The 17,214-nt window shown below is 46.9% G+C and overlaps 1 protein-coding gene across 1 annotated transcript in view; it reads left to right on the top strand.

The window, feature by feature from the left end:
* The first annotated feature begins 903 nt into the window (after nt 1–903).
* EMP1 (epithelial membrane protein 1) overlaps nt 904–17,214 on the top strand; it is an 18,751-nt gene continuing 2,440 nt past the window's right edge. The window contains exons 1-2 of the mRNA XM_034645987.1: nt 904–1,066; nt 15,470–15,628. Coding sequence (XP_034501878.1) covers nt 15,506–15,628 — 123 coding nt within the window. The 5' untranslated portion in view covers nt 904–1,066; nt 15,470–15,505. The remainder of the gene's footprint in view (nt 1,067–15,469; nt 15,629–17,214) is intronic.

Consider the following 17,214-nt stretch of genomic DNA (forward strand, 5'->3'; position numbering starts at 1 on the left):
TGAGATAGGTACCTTCTGCCCCCATTTGATGCGCAAGGGAATAGGCCTGGGGAGGTCCTTTTTTCCGTAGCCACACAGCCAGTAAGCAGAGAGCGGGGCTTGAACTCAGGCATCTGAGCTCTTGTCTCTGGGGAATGCTGTCTGGGCTGTGGGTTTAGGTGACTTCCAGGGCCCCTCCTGGTGGAGCTTAGCTATGGAGCAAGGTCCAGACGATTATTACATGGAGATCAGAGAACAAAGTCCATAAGCAGAGGACTTGCTCCTGAATGTGAGGAGTCCACATGGGCATTCGTTCAGAGTATAATTAAAGACCAGCCAGCTATTTAGCTCCATCATTCCGAGGCAGGGTTACGAGGGCTCTCAGCATGTCCTTTCCTGGTTCCCAGGCCTCGTCTTACGGCTATCCATAGGAGAGGGCGCCAGGGTCAGGCAGGGAAGCAAACAAGACATAACTCCCATCATTCCTGCCAGTGGGCAGCCACCGATGCCTTAGGTGGGCGAGGACAAATGGGGATCTCCTTGGATGATCAGCTAGGCTTTCCATGGGCAGGACCCTGTCCCTTTCTCTCCCCCTCCCCAGATGACGTTTGGACAGAAATCTTGTGTTTTGCCTCTGCCCATGGTAACCAAGTCTCCTTTTCGGTGAGGAGGAATGGGCTTCGGTAAACAGATCTATTTGTGTGACTCCTATTACTCATTTGAAGCAATGTCACTCCTTTTTCCACTGTGGTCTGTGTGTGTGAGTCAGAGGGAGCCTAACAGGCTTCTTTGAATTGATGGCTCACTCCCAGCCTCTCTTGACCAACTGCCAACCTAGCAGGGCGTAGCTTACCAACAAATCTTTTTTTTTTTTTTTTTAAAGTCAGACTGATTCATAGAAACTCCTTTAAAACAGAGTGAAAAGAAACCGCCCATCACACACCCCAGCACACCAGCGCTGGAAACTTATAACCTCGGGAAGCAGGTCCCTCCCCTCAGTGTGGTCACATACCTCCAGAAGAGTGGACCAGACCCGGCAGCCACCAGCTCCTGCCACTCAGGGCACCTCAGTCGGTGGGACCCTCAGGTAGGACAGCGTCCAACGCTGCGGGGAAGTTCAGCAAACTTTCTCTTTCCTTCTCTGCGCTCCTTCTTCCGAACTAGTCATCTAAGTTTTGCTTTTTCTTTTTTCCTTGGGGTATTTTTCTGTGATCTTCTGAACTGAATTCTTGCAACTTCTGGCTACGAGTGGATACCCAGACAACTTTTCTGTACGGTTCAGAAAAATGCCTTCTGACGGAGGTTGGAAGCATCGGGGAAATCAGCGGGCCTGGGCTGTGGTTAGGTTTTGCAGTGACTGGCTTCTGGCTTGGGAGCAAGGACTTTGGAACACCCCAGGATAAGGGGTAAGGGACTCTTCACGGAGGAAATACTGCGTACCTTTGAAAGGACGTACCGACTTGCCAGATGTTTTCCAGGTTGTCCCTTTTGATTCAGATTGCTTCAGGATTTGAGTTGTTTCTCTTGTCGGTTGTTTGCTGGTCTTTTTTTGGATGATGGATAGATGGGTGCTTTTCAGTTCACTTTTGCTATTGCTTATACAACTGCTCTTTCGGCTCATTCATTCACTTCTGTTTAAATGTCAGTGTTTTTTCTCCCCTGGGGATGGAAGGAGACGGTAGGTTTGTTTAAAGAAGACAGAGAGGTGGGGTATCAACTGGTGTTTCAAATAAACTGCGGGAGAGTTTCATTTGGTGCAAATCAGCCTGATGTGGAATCAGGAGCTCCTTCTCTTCTCACCAGATGCAGAGGATGGGAAGAGGCTGGAGGGAAACTGGGTTTGGAGGAGAGGGTGGAGTACGGGAACTTCATCTCTTCCTGTAAAAAAAAAGAAAGGTTGAATGGCTTTGTGCTTCCACCCCAGAAATTTTAGTGTTGAGTGAAAAGATGGCATATTAGAAATAATAAAATAATTGTTTCTAGGTGGATGTGGAATTTTTCTGCATGGAAGGCAGTGATTGTTTTGGACCATGTGTTGTCTTACTCATCCCAAATGTGGTTGTGCAAACGCTCGTGCTAATCGTAAAGTGAATCTGGAGAAAGGAAGAAGGGTGATTTCTATTTGCTTTTGTTTTGTTTCAGTTTGTTTTGTTTTAGGTTAGCATTTTGGGTGAGGTGTGGCCCATTTCAACATAGATACTGGTTTCCACCCCCCCCTTACATAAACAAGCTGAGGAAAATGACAGGATTCAGCTTGTCTGACAAAATTAGCCTTTTCCTTTAGAAATGTCGTTCGTTGGAAGAGAAGATTTAAATGCAATCAGCCTGTGTACATTGTACAGACAAGGCGTCTCGTAAAACGGGCCTCGAGGGGATGATTAACTAAGTGCAAGGGAAACTTTTCAAGATGCAGGGAACTCCCACATTTGCTTAAAATTTTTATTATTTCCAGATTACATGGCTGTGGATTAAGGGGAGCCATTATTAAAGCTGATACCAATGCTATTCCGTGAATCTAGTATGAACCTTCTTGTAGGTTCTGTGCAAGTTTAAGCTACAGGCAATACTTCACCAGTCAGCAGACAAACCCGAGGGTGTAGACCGTCCTGAATTGCGTTTTGGGGGCAGCATTTCCCATTACACTGTAGCGCTGTGAGAAAATACACTGTGTTATTTCCCGAAGTTCGAGGGCAGTTGTGAAAATGCTGTTCTAATTCCTGCTTTCCCTGCTGCCTCCGAGAAATAGTGAGGGAGCCCCTTAGCGGCAGGAGTTGTTCTGGATTTCAGCTGTAAGTCTTGGACAATACTGAAATGTGAGGGTTATTTTTTCCCCCTGCCGCCTCCCACCCTCAGAGGCGGGTTGGATTCCACCGTAGACTCGGAAGAATGGGGCGGGGGTGGAGTGCGGTCTGGAGGGCGGCAGGCCATCCGGTCTGGCGTCCTGGTCAGAGGACCCCCCAGATTTTACATTGTTTGAGGGCACTACACTGTCCTGGGAGTTGGCAGAAGGCCATCAAGGGCCAAGCCAGAGCGGACTACATCCCAGAACAGAGGCTGGCTACCTCCCAGCAGTACGGGGCACATGTCTGAGGAAAGGGAAGTCACCCCTTCCACGGACCAGAAGGACTGTGACTTTCCCAACTCTTCCTGCTTCCTTCTGGAGACCAGGTTAGACCCATCCAGGTCCCGGGGACCATCCAGACTCTAGGGAGCCTTGGGAGTAGGCTCCATAAAGACCATCGGGGGTTGCAGAGCCTCTTGGCTTGGTCCGGGGGCTCTGGGGGCTCTAGTTCATGCCAGATGCACTGGGGTCAGTGGAGGGAGAGAGCAGTCAGAGACCTGGAAGGCTGACAGAGGAAGCAAATGCTGTTCTGTAGACTCCTCGGAGCCTGATTGGGGAGTATATCTGAAAAACGGCCACAGAAAAGGGCACGAGGCAAATTTAGTTATGTTCTATCTTTAATTTTGTGCATCAAATTCTCAGTTTGGGAGGGATTCTCAGTTTGAAGATCAATTCATTCATTCTCCCACCATATGCAGAAATCCTATTTTAACACCACCTTGGACAGATGGCCATTTTACATGTCCTTTAAATATCCAGAATAGGGCGGCTCCCTACCTCAGAGGGTGCCTCTATACCTGCCCCCCCCCCCGTACTGCCCCTGCGTTGCTGGACAGCTCTAATTATTAGAAAATCTTAAATCCGTACAGGCTTCTCTGAAATTTCTATACTTTGTTCCTAGTTCTGCAGTCCTGGGCGTGCGGAAATTCTCTATTCCATTTTTGTTGTTGCTCTTTCCAATGTCCCTTATCCTCTAAATGCTTAACCCTTAATTAATATTTAATGGGTAAAACTTGATGGATCCGTATTATTATTACCTAAGACTCAAAACCAACAGGAAGCATTTTTAAAGCTTTGAAACTATATACATCGTCAGCCATATCCACATGATTTGATTCTGAGGTATTTCATTTTCCAAACACGTGAATATGGTTTCTTCTTTAACTTACAATATGTATATACATGGCTGCCTAACACAAAAGCTCGGAGACATTTGGGACTCTTGGAGGCACATACTCAGAAGGACACACCCAGTTGCTACCCGCGAGGTCATGGTTAAATCAGTCCGATACCAGAGACACAGGCTTCTAACTTGGCCCTGTTGAGGTGATCCCATAACTTGGTTTATGGAACCTGTCGCTCACACCTTCGCATTTTTACCACCTGTCATAACTACAAGCACAAGTTGCCCATCCATTGTAACCCCGGACTAATTGCTGGCTTGCAAAATGGACGTCAGTCCTTGAGAAGAGCTTGTAATCTTTAGCCAAGGTAGATTTGAAATTTTCTGACTATAAATTTCTCTTCTCTAATACTCTTCCTAGTTCTGCTCAGATGATCCCGAATTTCTATTCAGTCATCAAGGGAGCCCAAATACGGTTCCAGTCAGGAATTTACTTGATTCAGTACCCCATCCCCCAAACACACATGTCTTGAAACCACTCTTCCTAACACTTCAGTCCCTGGAGTCTAGACTGGGTAAAATGATTTCTCTCAATTTAACTGGGAGCTCCACTGACCCTGAAGCATAAAGATAAACATACAAGCCCTTGTGGAGATTGCTGTTTCTCTTTCTTCCTTTTTAAAAATATTCGAGTCAGCCTTTTCTTCCCTGTTTTGGATATGGGCACTTCCTTGGAACCAAAGTGGACTCCTCTGCTCTTGGTGCCACTGGTTTTATGTGGATGTGGCAGCTTTTGTAGTTCCTGAGTCTGTTTCATGAATTCTTTCTTCAAATGGCATCATTAAGATCGAGAATATTGAAAGTGGGGGCCAGAATCTTGGGGCTGACACAAAGTGGCTGGGGAGCTGGAGGGCTGTGGTCTTGGCCTGACTCTGCCCAATGACCACGGGCAAGTCACTTGTCTTCTTGACTGAGGGAACTGAACTTGATGGTCTCCAAGGCTCCTTGTGGCTCTGAAATTCTAGCATTCTAAGATGTTATCATCCTGTTTCGGAAATCCCTTGGCTCATGCTAATAGTTTAATCCATAAAAATTGGTAAAAATGTTAAATGAGGCCTCACGCTGCATTGCAGGGCATTTTACAGAGGACTGGGGGCCAGGCAGCCTCCTCTGCTCGCCCACTCTGAGATCCCTTAGGCCTTATCATCAGATAGCGATGAGCGTTCGCCCAACTCTTGGAAGACAAGGAAGAGGTTTGATTAATGAAACATCAAGGGGGCCTGCTCCGATGAGAAGAAGCAGGCTATATAAGCCTGTTAAGACACTCACAACAGCAAGGGATTCCCCGGTAACCAAACCAGGTTCAGGGAGAAACTGAACTGGTCCTGGGAAAGGAACTCCACCCTCTTCCCTGGGAGTGAGACCCAGCAGCAGGAGGGTGTGGTGGTGAAGGTGTGGATGAGAGCGAATAGGAGGAGAGAAGGGGGAAGGAGCAAGTGCAAATGCCTGTGTTTCCTTAGGCCTGTGTGTTGAGGGAGAGAAGAGGTGCCACTGGGAAGCCTGAGAAGAGGGAGAAGGAGTGAAGTGGAAAGAGAAAGACAGGGAGAAGGCCAAAGAGTAAGGGAGAAGTGTGAGGAGGATTCCACTCTTACTTCCTTCCTCCTTTTTTTTTTTTTTTAAGTAGGCTTCACCCCCAGTGTGGAGCGCAATGTGGGGCTTGATCTCACGACCCTGAGATCAAGACCTGAGCTGAGATCAAGAGGCGGAAGCTTAACTGACTGAACCACCCAGGCGCCCCTTATTTCCTTCCCTTCTTGTCTGGAGATCACCCACCCTCAGTGTTTCAGAACAGTCCTTAGGGCCAAATATTCTGTTCTTTGTCCCCTCAAAGGGGGGGGACATTTGTTGCTCAAGTAACAAATGTAGGTCGATACAGGCTTGGTGTCATTCGAATTTCCATTGAATATTTATGTCAACAGGGTAATGATCTCCCTTGATGTTTTTCCTCTTTTTGGAAGGGTCAGATCAGAGCTAAGAGCAAAATGAGGTCTTTGATCCTTTGGCTTCTTTCAAATAATCAAAGACCCCTCCCTAGGGGGCTGGAGATGGGGAACTGGAGAGAGGTTTGCAACCCCAAAACCGTGAGTTGGGCTGGCGGGTGTGTTCCAGCTTCCCTTTGCCGGATGTGGCTTTGGTGGCGAAGGGACCCGGGTGCTGTGGGCGGGGGCCTGGATGGAATGTTGGAAGCGAGTCTCAGGGCTTGCAGTATGGGAATCTGGTTTGGGCGTTTTGGGGGTGGCCCAGAGCTGGCTCTGCTGGTGGGTCTTCTCAGCGAAGCAGCGGCTGCCCTGGGCACGGTTTTGAGGGGCTGTGCTGACCCTCTGATTGACTAGGAGCTGGTGGGAGGAACAGAGTGAAGGGGAGCTCTGGTAGAAGTTCTAGAACATCTGCGGAGAGCCCTGAGACAAATCCGGGAGTGGGAGTGCCCTGGCTTGGAAGATGGGAGACGGTGGGCTTCTGTTCTGATTCTGGTTGAGCTCCGGGGAAGGGGCATTTCCTCCTTTGTTCAGAGATCGGAGTAAAGAGCCTCGATGCCTCTAGACCCTGAAGAACCAAGTGCCCTCAAAAACTCCAAGAGCCCCAGCCGCCCACCCAGACCCCTGGCCTGCCTCTGGCTGCCGGCTGCCTCCCTCCCAGCTCAGGGGCTCTCTGGGCAGCGGCTTTGCTGGGGGAAGCATGCTGGCGCCACCTACTGGCGACCCGCCCAAGCGCCGCGGGGCCCGGGCCACACCTTGATTTTCTTCCCAACCCCTAGTTATTGTCTTGGCAACCTCTCCCTTGCAGACATTCCGGTGGCCAAAACACTCCTCTTTTGTCAGAAGCAGAAGACAACTGCGGCTTCTGTCCCCACCAAGGGGCCATCGCCCAGCGGCCTGGCCAGCTGCGGTCTGGGGGCGTGGGCCGGCCCCCGCCTGGCGGCCCAGGTCTGGCCTGAGCCTTTGCAGATGTTGCCAGATCCACCCCCTCCTTGGACACGAAGGAGGACGAGGGGAAATGAGAGAGAGAGAGGTTTATCTCCTTGGGAGCATTTGCAAAAACAAGATTCATGCTACTTGTTTGCCTTTAGCAAAGTTGCTGGCCCTCAGATTCTGCCAGAGAAGCTTAAAGCCCAGTTTGCTTGCCGGAGCTTCTCCTGGTGCATAAAGCAACGAGAAGAAAAACCGACAACCGTACAGCCTTTGGGCGCAGGCAGGAATCCTCACGCTAACCCTCTGAGGTCTATTGATCCCAGTTAAGAAGTGCTGGAGTCAACAAATCCCCTCGATGTATACGTTAAATATCTTACAATTTTTACATGCCAATCATGCCTCAACAACACTGACTTAAAAAAATAGGAATCTGTGGCATCAGGATTCGAACCTGGCACCCACGCTCTACCGCTATGTACTCTGACCCTGTAGGAACCGCCAGCCAGAGGTAATGGGGTTTTCCCAGAGTCAGCAGTTACTCAGAGGCAAAATTTGTTTCAGATTTTGGTTTTCTAATAGGTGCTCCTTTCTTTCTTTCTTTCTTTTTCTTTCTTTCTTTCTTTCTTTTTCTTTCTTTCTTTCTTCTTTCTCTCCATTCCTTCCTTCTGTCCTTCCTTCCTTCCTTTTTTTTTTTTAATAGCATGCTTGTTCCCCCACCCCCATCCCCTGGTTCTTTATCCTTAACTATGCAAGAGTCTGTGCTCGTTTATACCTGTGTCAGATACACACTCTTCTTTCTATAATAACCCCCATTCATTATCGATAGACCACATTTGGGAGATGGAGCTCCCTTTCCCCCAAGACCGTGAAAACATAGTTGTTTACCCTGGAGCCCGTAGTTACTTTTGTGGCTTGATTTTGGATGTTTCTTCTGGTCATAAAACCTGCCCCTCATGTAAAAACATCAGGCCCCAGAATGACGTGGGTATAGTGAAGTACAACCTGAAATTCTTTCCTTCCACACCAAACATCAGATATCCAGAGGCAGGAGGAAATGGTCCATTGGGATTCTTTCTCTCCCCATGTTTCCCACGGAGAAATTAACATCCCCCTCTCCCACTCCTACGTAAAAACAATATTTAGAATGGAAAGTACGCCTGACATAGAAAAACAATAACAATGGCCAGAAAAGCTCATCCAAGGTCTCATCCACTCAACCTGCTTTTAATCCCAGCCTTTTCCTCCTCCTGGTACATCCTCTCCGATTGCTCCCAAAAGAGAGTGTTTCCTTTTCTGCTTTTGTGTTAAATGGACATCCACTTTGCCAACCCAAATGATCCTCCAGGGGACACAAACACATCAAAACAAACCGGCCAAAGCAGAATGATACCGATGTGTAGAGGACAGAAGGGTGTTGGTGCTGACCCTCTACACAGGGAGAAGCGGCAGCCGGGGAATGTGACGCTAGGGAGATGGGGCAGGGATAGGGGCTGACTCCTGGAGATCCTGTGACCAGGGGCAACTTTGTCTTTCATCTCCTCTCGTGCCTGGCAGGAAGCACCACGTCCTTGGTCAGATGGTGTGAGACAGCTTTCTTCAAAGTTCACAGTTTTCCAGAAAGAGATGGAGATTGCATCATCGGGAAAACATAAATCAATGAGAAGACAGAATAATGTCTAACAGTTGAATAAAATCAAGACTGTGTTATGATGTGATTGAGATTTGGGGATCTAAGGTGATGTCTTTGGCTAGTTCTCCGGTAGCCTGAAAGTTCTGCTGCAAAGGTCACCGTTCTAGAAAAGGTCTGAAGAGGCCCCTCTGGATGAAGGGCAGAACTAAGATTAAGGGTAGTAGTTGCCAAGAGCAGGTTCTGATGCATTGTCAGAAGGACTTCCTGATGGGAGGGTCTTGGCAAGTAATGAGCTCCCTGTCACAGGAGGAGTTTAAGCATGACTTAGATAGTTCTGTGGTGTAGATTTGTAGTTGAGGTTCATATATTGGGGAGGAATTTTAAGGCCCTTCTTCTCAGTTCAGAGATTCTATAACTTAAAGAGATAGAGAAGTTAAATCCGTGGATAAATCAGTACTTAGAAATTTAAGATATTTTCTTTGCATCTACTTATTTCTTCTTAAATAAAAGACAACAAACACATATATACCCTTGTACATTCAAATGTCAAACTTACTTGGGAAATATTCATGTTTACAAAGGTATTTATACAGCAATATGTAACACAGAGTTTGCATATGATAAGATGATCCATACATAGTTATAGTAACATATAAATAATTTCTAAAAATTACAAAGGACTAAAGTTCATGTATGTAAGAAAAAAAATTGCCTTCCTAATAACATTTATTTGCTCACTGAATGGAAGTTTACTTGGTACCTGTCATAGATAAGACTCTCCCTTCAGAAGCTTAGAATCTTAGGGTTTGGGGAGCCAAATATTTCCATAAGTAATTCTGTTACCAGCCAGGCTGCTACTAGTAGTTTTAATAAAGGGCCATGTAAGGACTATAGCGTAGTGGGGAAAATGACTACTTCTGTGTATCTGGGAAGGCTTCCTAGAGGAGGCAGGGTTTGAGCTTCCTTGAAAAATTTTTGATAGGTAGTTCCTGAAGGAAGGATACTTAAAAGCAGGGCTTTTTCTTTGGAAACCACATTCTCAGGATTCTCAGGGCTGGAGTACGGTGTTTAGAACCTCTTTCCAGGGCTGGGTGGAGGGGGGCTGAGGTGTTTGGAGAATCTTGAGCAGAGGAGCGACAAGGTCGGATAATGCCGTGGCATGGAGCATATGTCGGGGGGTTTGCTTAGAAGGAGGACCATGCCAGAGGCTGATGATGTGGTCCAGGCTAGGATCTGAATGGGGCAAGGACAATGTGAGCTGCAAGTAAGGAATAGATGAGGGGTAAATGATGGAGGAAGGACTCACGACCTGACTGTGCTTTGGGCAATAAAATTGGGATGAGTGGAAGGAGAGACAGGGAATTTGGCAGCTGGCCATTATTACTCCCTTTTCCCCAGAGAAGACTGGGTTATCCGAGGTGGTCAGGAAAATGACTAAACTGTCTTCTAGCTAGCCAGCCGATTCACATGCTCTCAGAAAGCTCTCTTGCACCATCTGGTAGAGGATGCCTCCGCTGTGACTTTGTCTGGGGGAATCTCACCCACTCTCAAATGAATCATGGACATTTGAGCTCTGCGAGACTCCCCCCTGCTCACACAGCCCCCGCCGTCTCCACCCTCCAGCCCCATTTCTGATTATGTTACACCCCGAGGCTCAGGCTAGTTCTTCAGTGATTCAAGCCCAAGATTTCCACCACTTCCTTTGCTGGAGAAGTGGGTTTTTGATTGTTCTGTTCTGGTGTATTGTTCTCAATTATTGTGACTTAGACCACCCTTAAAGAACTGTATCTCCCAGACCCTGGTGGCAGCCATTCAGTAAACACACATACTCCAAGGCAGGAAGAAGTTAGCTTAACAACCATGGATCCAAATTCCGAACATCTCAACTCCCCTGCTGTGTCTTTATAAGTCAATTATCCTCAAAGTCTCTGCAGCATTAGGTCCTCATCAGAAAAGGAAAGGTGTTCACAGAGGCCTGATTGATTCCTCATGGTCAGAGCACCCTAAATGCAAAGGCAAAGAGGCAATGCAAGGCAGTCTCAGAGCTATGTCCTTTGATTCTTTCATATTTTAGAGGAGTAGGAAGGCATAAAAGGAAGGCAAGAAAACAATAAAGATTTAAGTGAATGGAGATGACTGGAGAGGGCAGTTATCTCCCCCACCCCACCTCACATTAATTCGTCATTTACACCTCCAGTCACCAGCAATTGTAATTCTCAAGGTCATTTCCACTAACTGTCCTAGTTTTCTTTTAGTAAAGAACTTATCCAAATCTAGAATGGTCAGTGGTTGTGAGGTTTGCATCAGGACGAAGGGCATAAAGAGACTGGTGCTCCTCCATGGGTTGGGCAATTTGAGAAGAAAAGGGGAAGGATGGTCAAGAATAAAAGATGGTGGTGGTGGAAAGGGAACTGGCTGGCCTACTCATTTGGAAGAAAGAACAACAGAAAAGGGATATCAGAGAGCTGATGTGTGACTTTAAGTTTTGAACTTCCTTTTCTCTTAACACTCAACTTCTCTCTAGAGTCAATGTTCATGCCTCCTATACTTTTCTCAGTTTCCCACCCAGTGCAATGATAGCCCTGAGCATCCCTGTCCCAAGAAGTTGTACTCTGCTTACAGTGATGGCTGGAAAAATGTGTTCCTGGCACCTCACATGGAATAGTCAGTGGATGTCCTATTCTTTGAGAACACTGTGAATGGACTGGCTCTATGGGCTTGGGTCTGAGAGTTGAAGTACCATAAATAATGTTATGGGAGTTCCCAGCAACCAATTGACAAACTTTGGGACTGCCCAGTGCGCCAAATGTTCTGAGGGGCAGGCATTGTGCCTAAGTGTTCAGAATTGCAATGCTGTTATTTTGTACTTCCTGGTTTGAGCTGCCCAGCTGTGACTAAGGGTATGCTTTCCGCTGGAGAGTGCCCTCCAAAGCATTTTAGGGAGGTGTGAGGAAGAAGCCAATTTCTGTTTTAGTGAAACAAATTGCCAAGAAAGAAAGTTGTAGCAGCCAGTACTTCCAATGATATGAATGTTCAGAAAAGGTCTCTTTTCAGTGCTTTTTTATGACGCAAGATACACACCAGGGTAGGGAATGAGTATCCCTGCAAGCTACACTGCAAGTAGTGGGTGGATGGAAGTTTCAAGAGCCTGAGACCTTCTGTTATTTATTCCCATTGTGCTCTGCTACCTGATAGATCCCCAGACATTCACCCACTAGGTATCTCTCATAGTTGTCTGTAAAGATTTCAAGATTTGCCCTTCTACCCCACCTTTGGCTGAGGGTTTCTCTGCTGGGGGCTCTTTAGTAGAGGGACTGGAAGGGATAATCCAGGTCAGAAATTTAAGAAGATAGTTCGTTCTGTTTCCAAATGAGCTGGGGAGGGCCACTGAAAACAACAGAAGCCCCTGTAACCTGACAATGGATGACACTAATGAAACCTGACAAACTAGGGGCAGTGAAGAGATGGAGAAGCTACATACATTATGCGCTAGCTGCAGCTAAATAGCCCCTACTTCTGGCTGGATGCAGCAGGCAAAAGCAGAGGGAATTCTGTGTTCTGTACACTAAGAGCTCCAGCTAATCCAAGACATTTTGCTCCTTTCCTTGGTAGACAGAAGTGGCACAACCACAGGAATCTAAGATGAGAGAGTCACTTCTTTGCTTGATTCCCCTGCCCACTCCTCCAGGCTGCACCAGGCAGGGGGGTAATGATCAGGTGGGGCTTTGGTATTGATCAGGAGTGAGATCCAGCCTTGGTTCCTGTGGTGGTGGCGATGGGTCTCATTTCATAAGCAGACCAGAGCACACCTAGTTAAAATGCATCATGTTAGGGCCAGGGACCAAACACTGCTCAGGTCAGGCAAAGAGAGCCTCTGCAGACAACTGGCCTGAAGGATAAAGTGGCCAGGACGCAAAAGCAGAACTCACACAACACACATGGGGAAGTGCCAGGCCCTGTAAAACAGGGGACACTACACGGCAGGGCACTCTAGGACCTCTCGTTCATAAGGCCATTACCCTCTAGATCAGGAATGAGATCCAGAGGCTGGGGGTGCAGTGGATAGGCCAAAGTGAGGTGCAGTAGAAAGAGGGTGTGTGGAATGCAGTAATGATGAAGTCATCAAAATGGAGAGGGTGAGTAGGGACGAAAGCAATGAGACCTTCTCTGGAGGGTTACATAGCAACCCAAGGAGACAGAAAGTGCTGCTGAATTCCCAACAGCACGTAAGGCAGGGAACTCACAGCGTTTCCTCCACCTTGTTTAAGAGGCCTCACTTGGTGTATCGCATTCTGTTCTGGGCCCCTCAACCACGTCCCCCTATCAGGAGGAGGATGTTTGTTGGCTAGAAGCCAAAGGAATAAAAAAGACATTTATAGAGCCCAAGGAGGATTAAACATACAACTTTTTATGTAATATTTGCAATTCCCTACAGTCAGCCTCTTCCTTTCCCCATGAAGGGCAAGATCAGGATCCAGTGATGGTGTGAATTTTGGGGGTGTCAGGAGGACAGTTGGGACAGGGATGAGAAGAGCGAGCTTGCTCCTTCTGATTCCTGTGGGTGTGTTCTTAGTAGTCTCCCCACTCACAGGGCAGGGATTAGGCATAAGGGCAATTTCTAAGAGGACCAAGATGGTTTATAGACACTGGTGAAGTACATGGCAGATATCCTATTGCTTGTACTTAACATGGGGTAACCTGGTGATTAACTGACTCGTTATGTTGGCAACAGCTGCAGCTACTGTCAGTTTCATAGAATAATAATAATAATAATACTAATGCTAATAACCACAACCAGAGCAGCCCCATTAGTGCCAGCCATGTGGGGGATGTTGCTAGTTTCACAAACATGGTCCATAACCTTGTATTTTCCTGTGGGATCAGCATTACAGCCCCCACTTTACAGAGGATGGAAGGAAATGATCAGATGATTCTAACTCAACCTGTTTAATTCAAAAACCTCTTTTCACTGTGCATTCAAGTCAAGCAGAAAATTGTGGAGGTATGCGGGAACCCGCGGAAAGCAAAAAAGAATTTGAATGTGTGAGGAGATTATTAATAGCAGGCATGAAAGCCCCAAGCTCTCCCCTGAGATGGCAGGATAAACTTCATGATTTTTGTCATTCACAGTGAAATTGGACAAATCCCTACAAAGTAGCCTGGATTGGAGGGAATGCCGGGCCTGGGAAGGAAGGCAGGGGTTGCTGGAGCAGGTTGGGATGGAAGGTGGACGTCACAGTCTGACTCTCATTCTTGGCCTGCAAAGAGCAAGGCCCCTTCGTGTACATTAGAACATTCTAGATTTTTTTTTTAAAGAACATTCTAGATTTCGAGTATCTGATGGGGAAAGTGAGAAGAGATAAAAGGCACTTGAAATGTTGAGATGATAGCATCGGTGCTGGCCACTAAGTACCCGGGACAATAGAAAAGTGGCTCAAGCAGGCTCAAAGCTTCAATAAAAATTAGGTGGAGTGAGAGAGAGAAGTGGGACAATTGCAGGATGTGCTCAGCCATCTCCTCCCTAGGTGGGGACATCCACACATCCACCCTGGTGTGAATAACCTCCAGCCCTTTCCTTTTGAAGTCCCTTGAGACTGCATTGCATCGTAACTATCTCGGGCATGACAAACCCTCCCTCTGCAGCTGACATGAACCAGAATAGCCACTCCCATGTGCATCCTTGACACTTTCTTTATGATCAATGAGCTCCCTTCTTTATGATTTCTTTTATGAGCCATGGGCTCCCTTCTCCTCTGCTGAGATTGTGGTTGAACAGTTTTGTTTATCTATGCCCATTCTTTTTTTTTTTTTTTAAGATTTTATTTATTTATTTATTTGACAGAGAGACAGCCAGCGAGAGAGGGAACACAAGCAGGGGGAGTGGGAGAGGAAGAAGCAGGTTTCCAGCAGAGGAGCCTGATGTGGGGCTCTATCCCACAACGCTGGGATCACGCCCTGAGCCAAAGGCAGACGCTTAACGATTGCACCACCCAGGCGCCCCTATCTATGCCCATTCTTAATCCGTATTCGTTCCCAGGCCTCCCATCATGTGATTCATGCATTTGCCTGTCTTCTCCATGAAGCACTGGGCGTTGTGTAAATGTCATGCACAGATAGGAGGCTCGTTCAGTGGTGTTTCAGTCTGCGTACTTCTAAAACCCCAGAACTGACATACTGCGTCAAAGAAAATACAGCATCATGCCCTAGACCAATAGCAGAGTCCCTGCCACGAGACACACACAGCCCAAAGGCTCAGGTGCTGCACTGCGGATCTGAAATGTTCAATCAGTAGGTGATCAGACCGTGACAGTGCAATTAGGTTGTTATAATTATTGAATACCAAACGGCATTACAATAACACAAGTTGTGGCTCTTGCATTTTATATCTCACCTGGGAGCAAATTAGTAGCCTATTCAGTCTATGGGCTTTGAGTAATAGCTACTATTCTGCAGAAGGGATCCACTTCTATTAATATGGCTGGGTGAGCAGTTTGCCAGAGCCTCGGACACTTCCCTAGTGGACAATGGACATTTATATGACATTGTCTCACAGGCACCTGGAAATTAGAGCTGTGAAAAGCCTTTTAAAAATCAAAGTCTTAAGGTTTTTAAAACATGAACAAAATATTAACAGGGATAAAGTGTGTGTGGTGTGTGTTTTTCAGGAAACAGGCTTTATTAGAGAGATGAATATATAAATACTTGAGAAGCAGAATTACGTTTATATTTAGGTATATGTAAATAGACGAATAGGCATTTAGGAAACTAGGTTAACAAGATGTTTTCAGGAATTTATAATGAAATCGTAATGGTTTTTATTGCAGCTCCTCCTGATTTTAGCAGACAGTCCACACCTGTGGGAAGGCTGAATTGTCTGATTGAATCTGACAGTAACCCTTTCCCCCGTTTATCTTCTTTCTTTTCAGAACTCTCGCTGCTCTTTGAGGCATCAAAAAGCCAAGATGTTGGTGTTACTGGCTGGTATCTTTGTGGTCCACATCGCCACTGTCATCATGTTATTTGTCTCCACCATTGCCAATGTGAGTAATACATTCTTTTGTTCATTCATTCACCCAGAAGTTATCTGAATATTTATATAAAGTGCTACAAGGGAAGTTTGAGCCACAGTCCCTGCCCCTAGGGAATATACAGTTTAGTTGTGGAAAAAAAAAAAAAGCACACACTCGCACTTCAAATCATGAAATAGCCGGAGAAGAATAGCCAGGGTCTACCAGAGCTATCCCACCAGGGCTGTAGGCGGCTAGAGGCTGGAGAAGACAATGAGGCTTCCTCAGTCCCTGGTAGAACTTTGTCTGGAGGTAGAGCTTGGAGGAAGGGTAGATGGGCGGGGTCTCCTGCAGGAGGATGAATAGTGGAAGGAGCCCAGGGGTGCCCTGCAGGCAGGAGTGCTAGCCTCGGTGCCCGGGTGGGAGGGAGAGGCTTTGTTCAGGGCACAATGAGGACATCCCTGTATTGAGAGCAGAGATTCTTTTCCTCCTGGGAACCTTGATTAGAAGGATAGCGGTGGAGAGAGACGATGAGAAGCTTTGGTGGCCAGACTGACACATTGAAATTCGGAGCTGAGAGTAGCATGCGAAGGTAGGAAGTGTGCCGGATTAACCTGGTTCCACGCAATTCACTCACTCAAGCAAAAAAATGTAAAAATATTTTTCTCTCTGAACCTTGGGCTACTCTGACCTCTAGTGGTTGTTTATAGCATCAAATTTGCTTTTACTGTGCTTTTCTCAGAAAGGAACAAGACTGCTATCAGCACACAAAAATCAAGGCCACCCATCACTGGACAGGCAAACGGTGGCTCCACAGTCTGTTTAAGTCCATGTTACAGTTAAAGGACAAATGGATTTTGAAGTTCAGATAGAAGAATTTTGCTCCCGTGGGTGGAGGTGGTCAACACGAGCAAGGCTGATTTAGGACTCCTAGCCCACGAGCCCTCCTCCAGACTGCAGGTGGGCCATTCTGTGCCCCAACCCCAAGTCTCTGAGGATGACAAGCCTGATAAATGACTTCAGACGGCATTAGTGGATGCCAAAGTGCTGAATATCGAAATTATCAGCCCCTAATATAGGGCTTGGCATACGGTTGTTTATTGCATCAAGAGTAGGTGATCACACATCCTTGGCCCTGTCCTTCCAGCAATGCCCATTCCAACAGGTGCTCTGCGTGGACAAGCCGAGTGTTTGTTTTCCCGAAGAGTAATTTTTTTTCTTGGGCGGGGTGGGAAGGGACACTGGCACCACAGTGAGCCTTGGGAAATACATGCTGGTCACTCTTCTACTTTCAGGGGGCCCCACACCCACTTAGGCCCTTACATGAAATGGTCTTTTTTTTTTTTTTTTTAAGATTTTGTTTACTTATTTGAGAGAGAGACAGAGACAGAGATGGAGAGAGTGAGCATGAGCAGGGGGGAGGGGCAGAGGGAGAAGGAGAAGCAGACTCCCCGCTGAGCAGAGAGCCCCCTGTGGGACTCGACCTCGGGACCCCAAGATCATGACCTGAGCAGAAGGCAGACACTTCACCGACTGAGCCCCCCAGCGTCCCTAAAACGGTCTTGATAGTATTTGGATGGTACATACTCAAAACCAATTGCCTCACCCCGTGTTTCTGTTTCTTAGAACCTCAGATTTTTAAACCACTATGATTGAATTACTTT

This window comes from Ailuropoda melanoleuca, chromosome 16 (genome assembly GCF_002007445.2).
Source record: "Ailuropoda melanoleuca isolate Jingjing chromosome 16, ASM200744v2, whole genome shotgun sequence".
Lineage (NCBI taxonomy): Eukaryota > Metazoa > Chordata > Mammalia > Carnivora > Ursidae > Ailuropoda > Ailuropoda melanoleuca.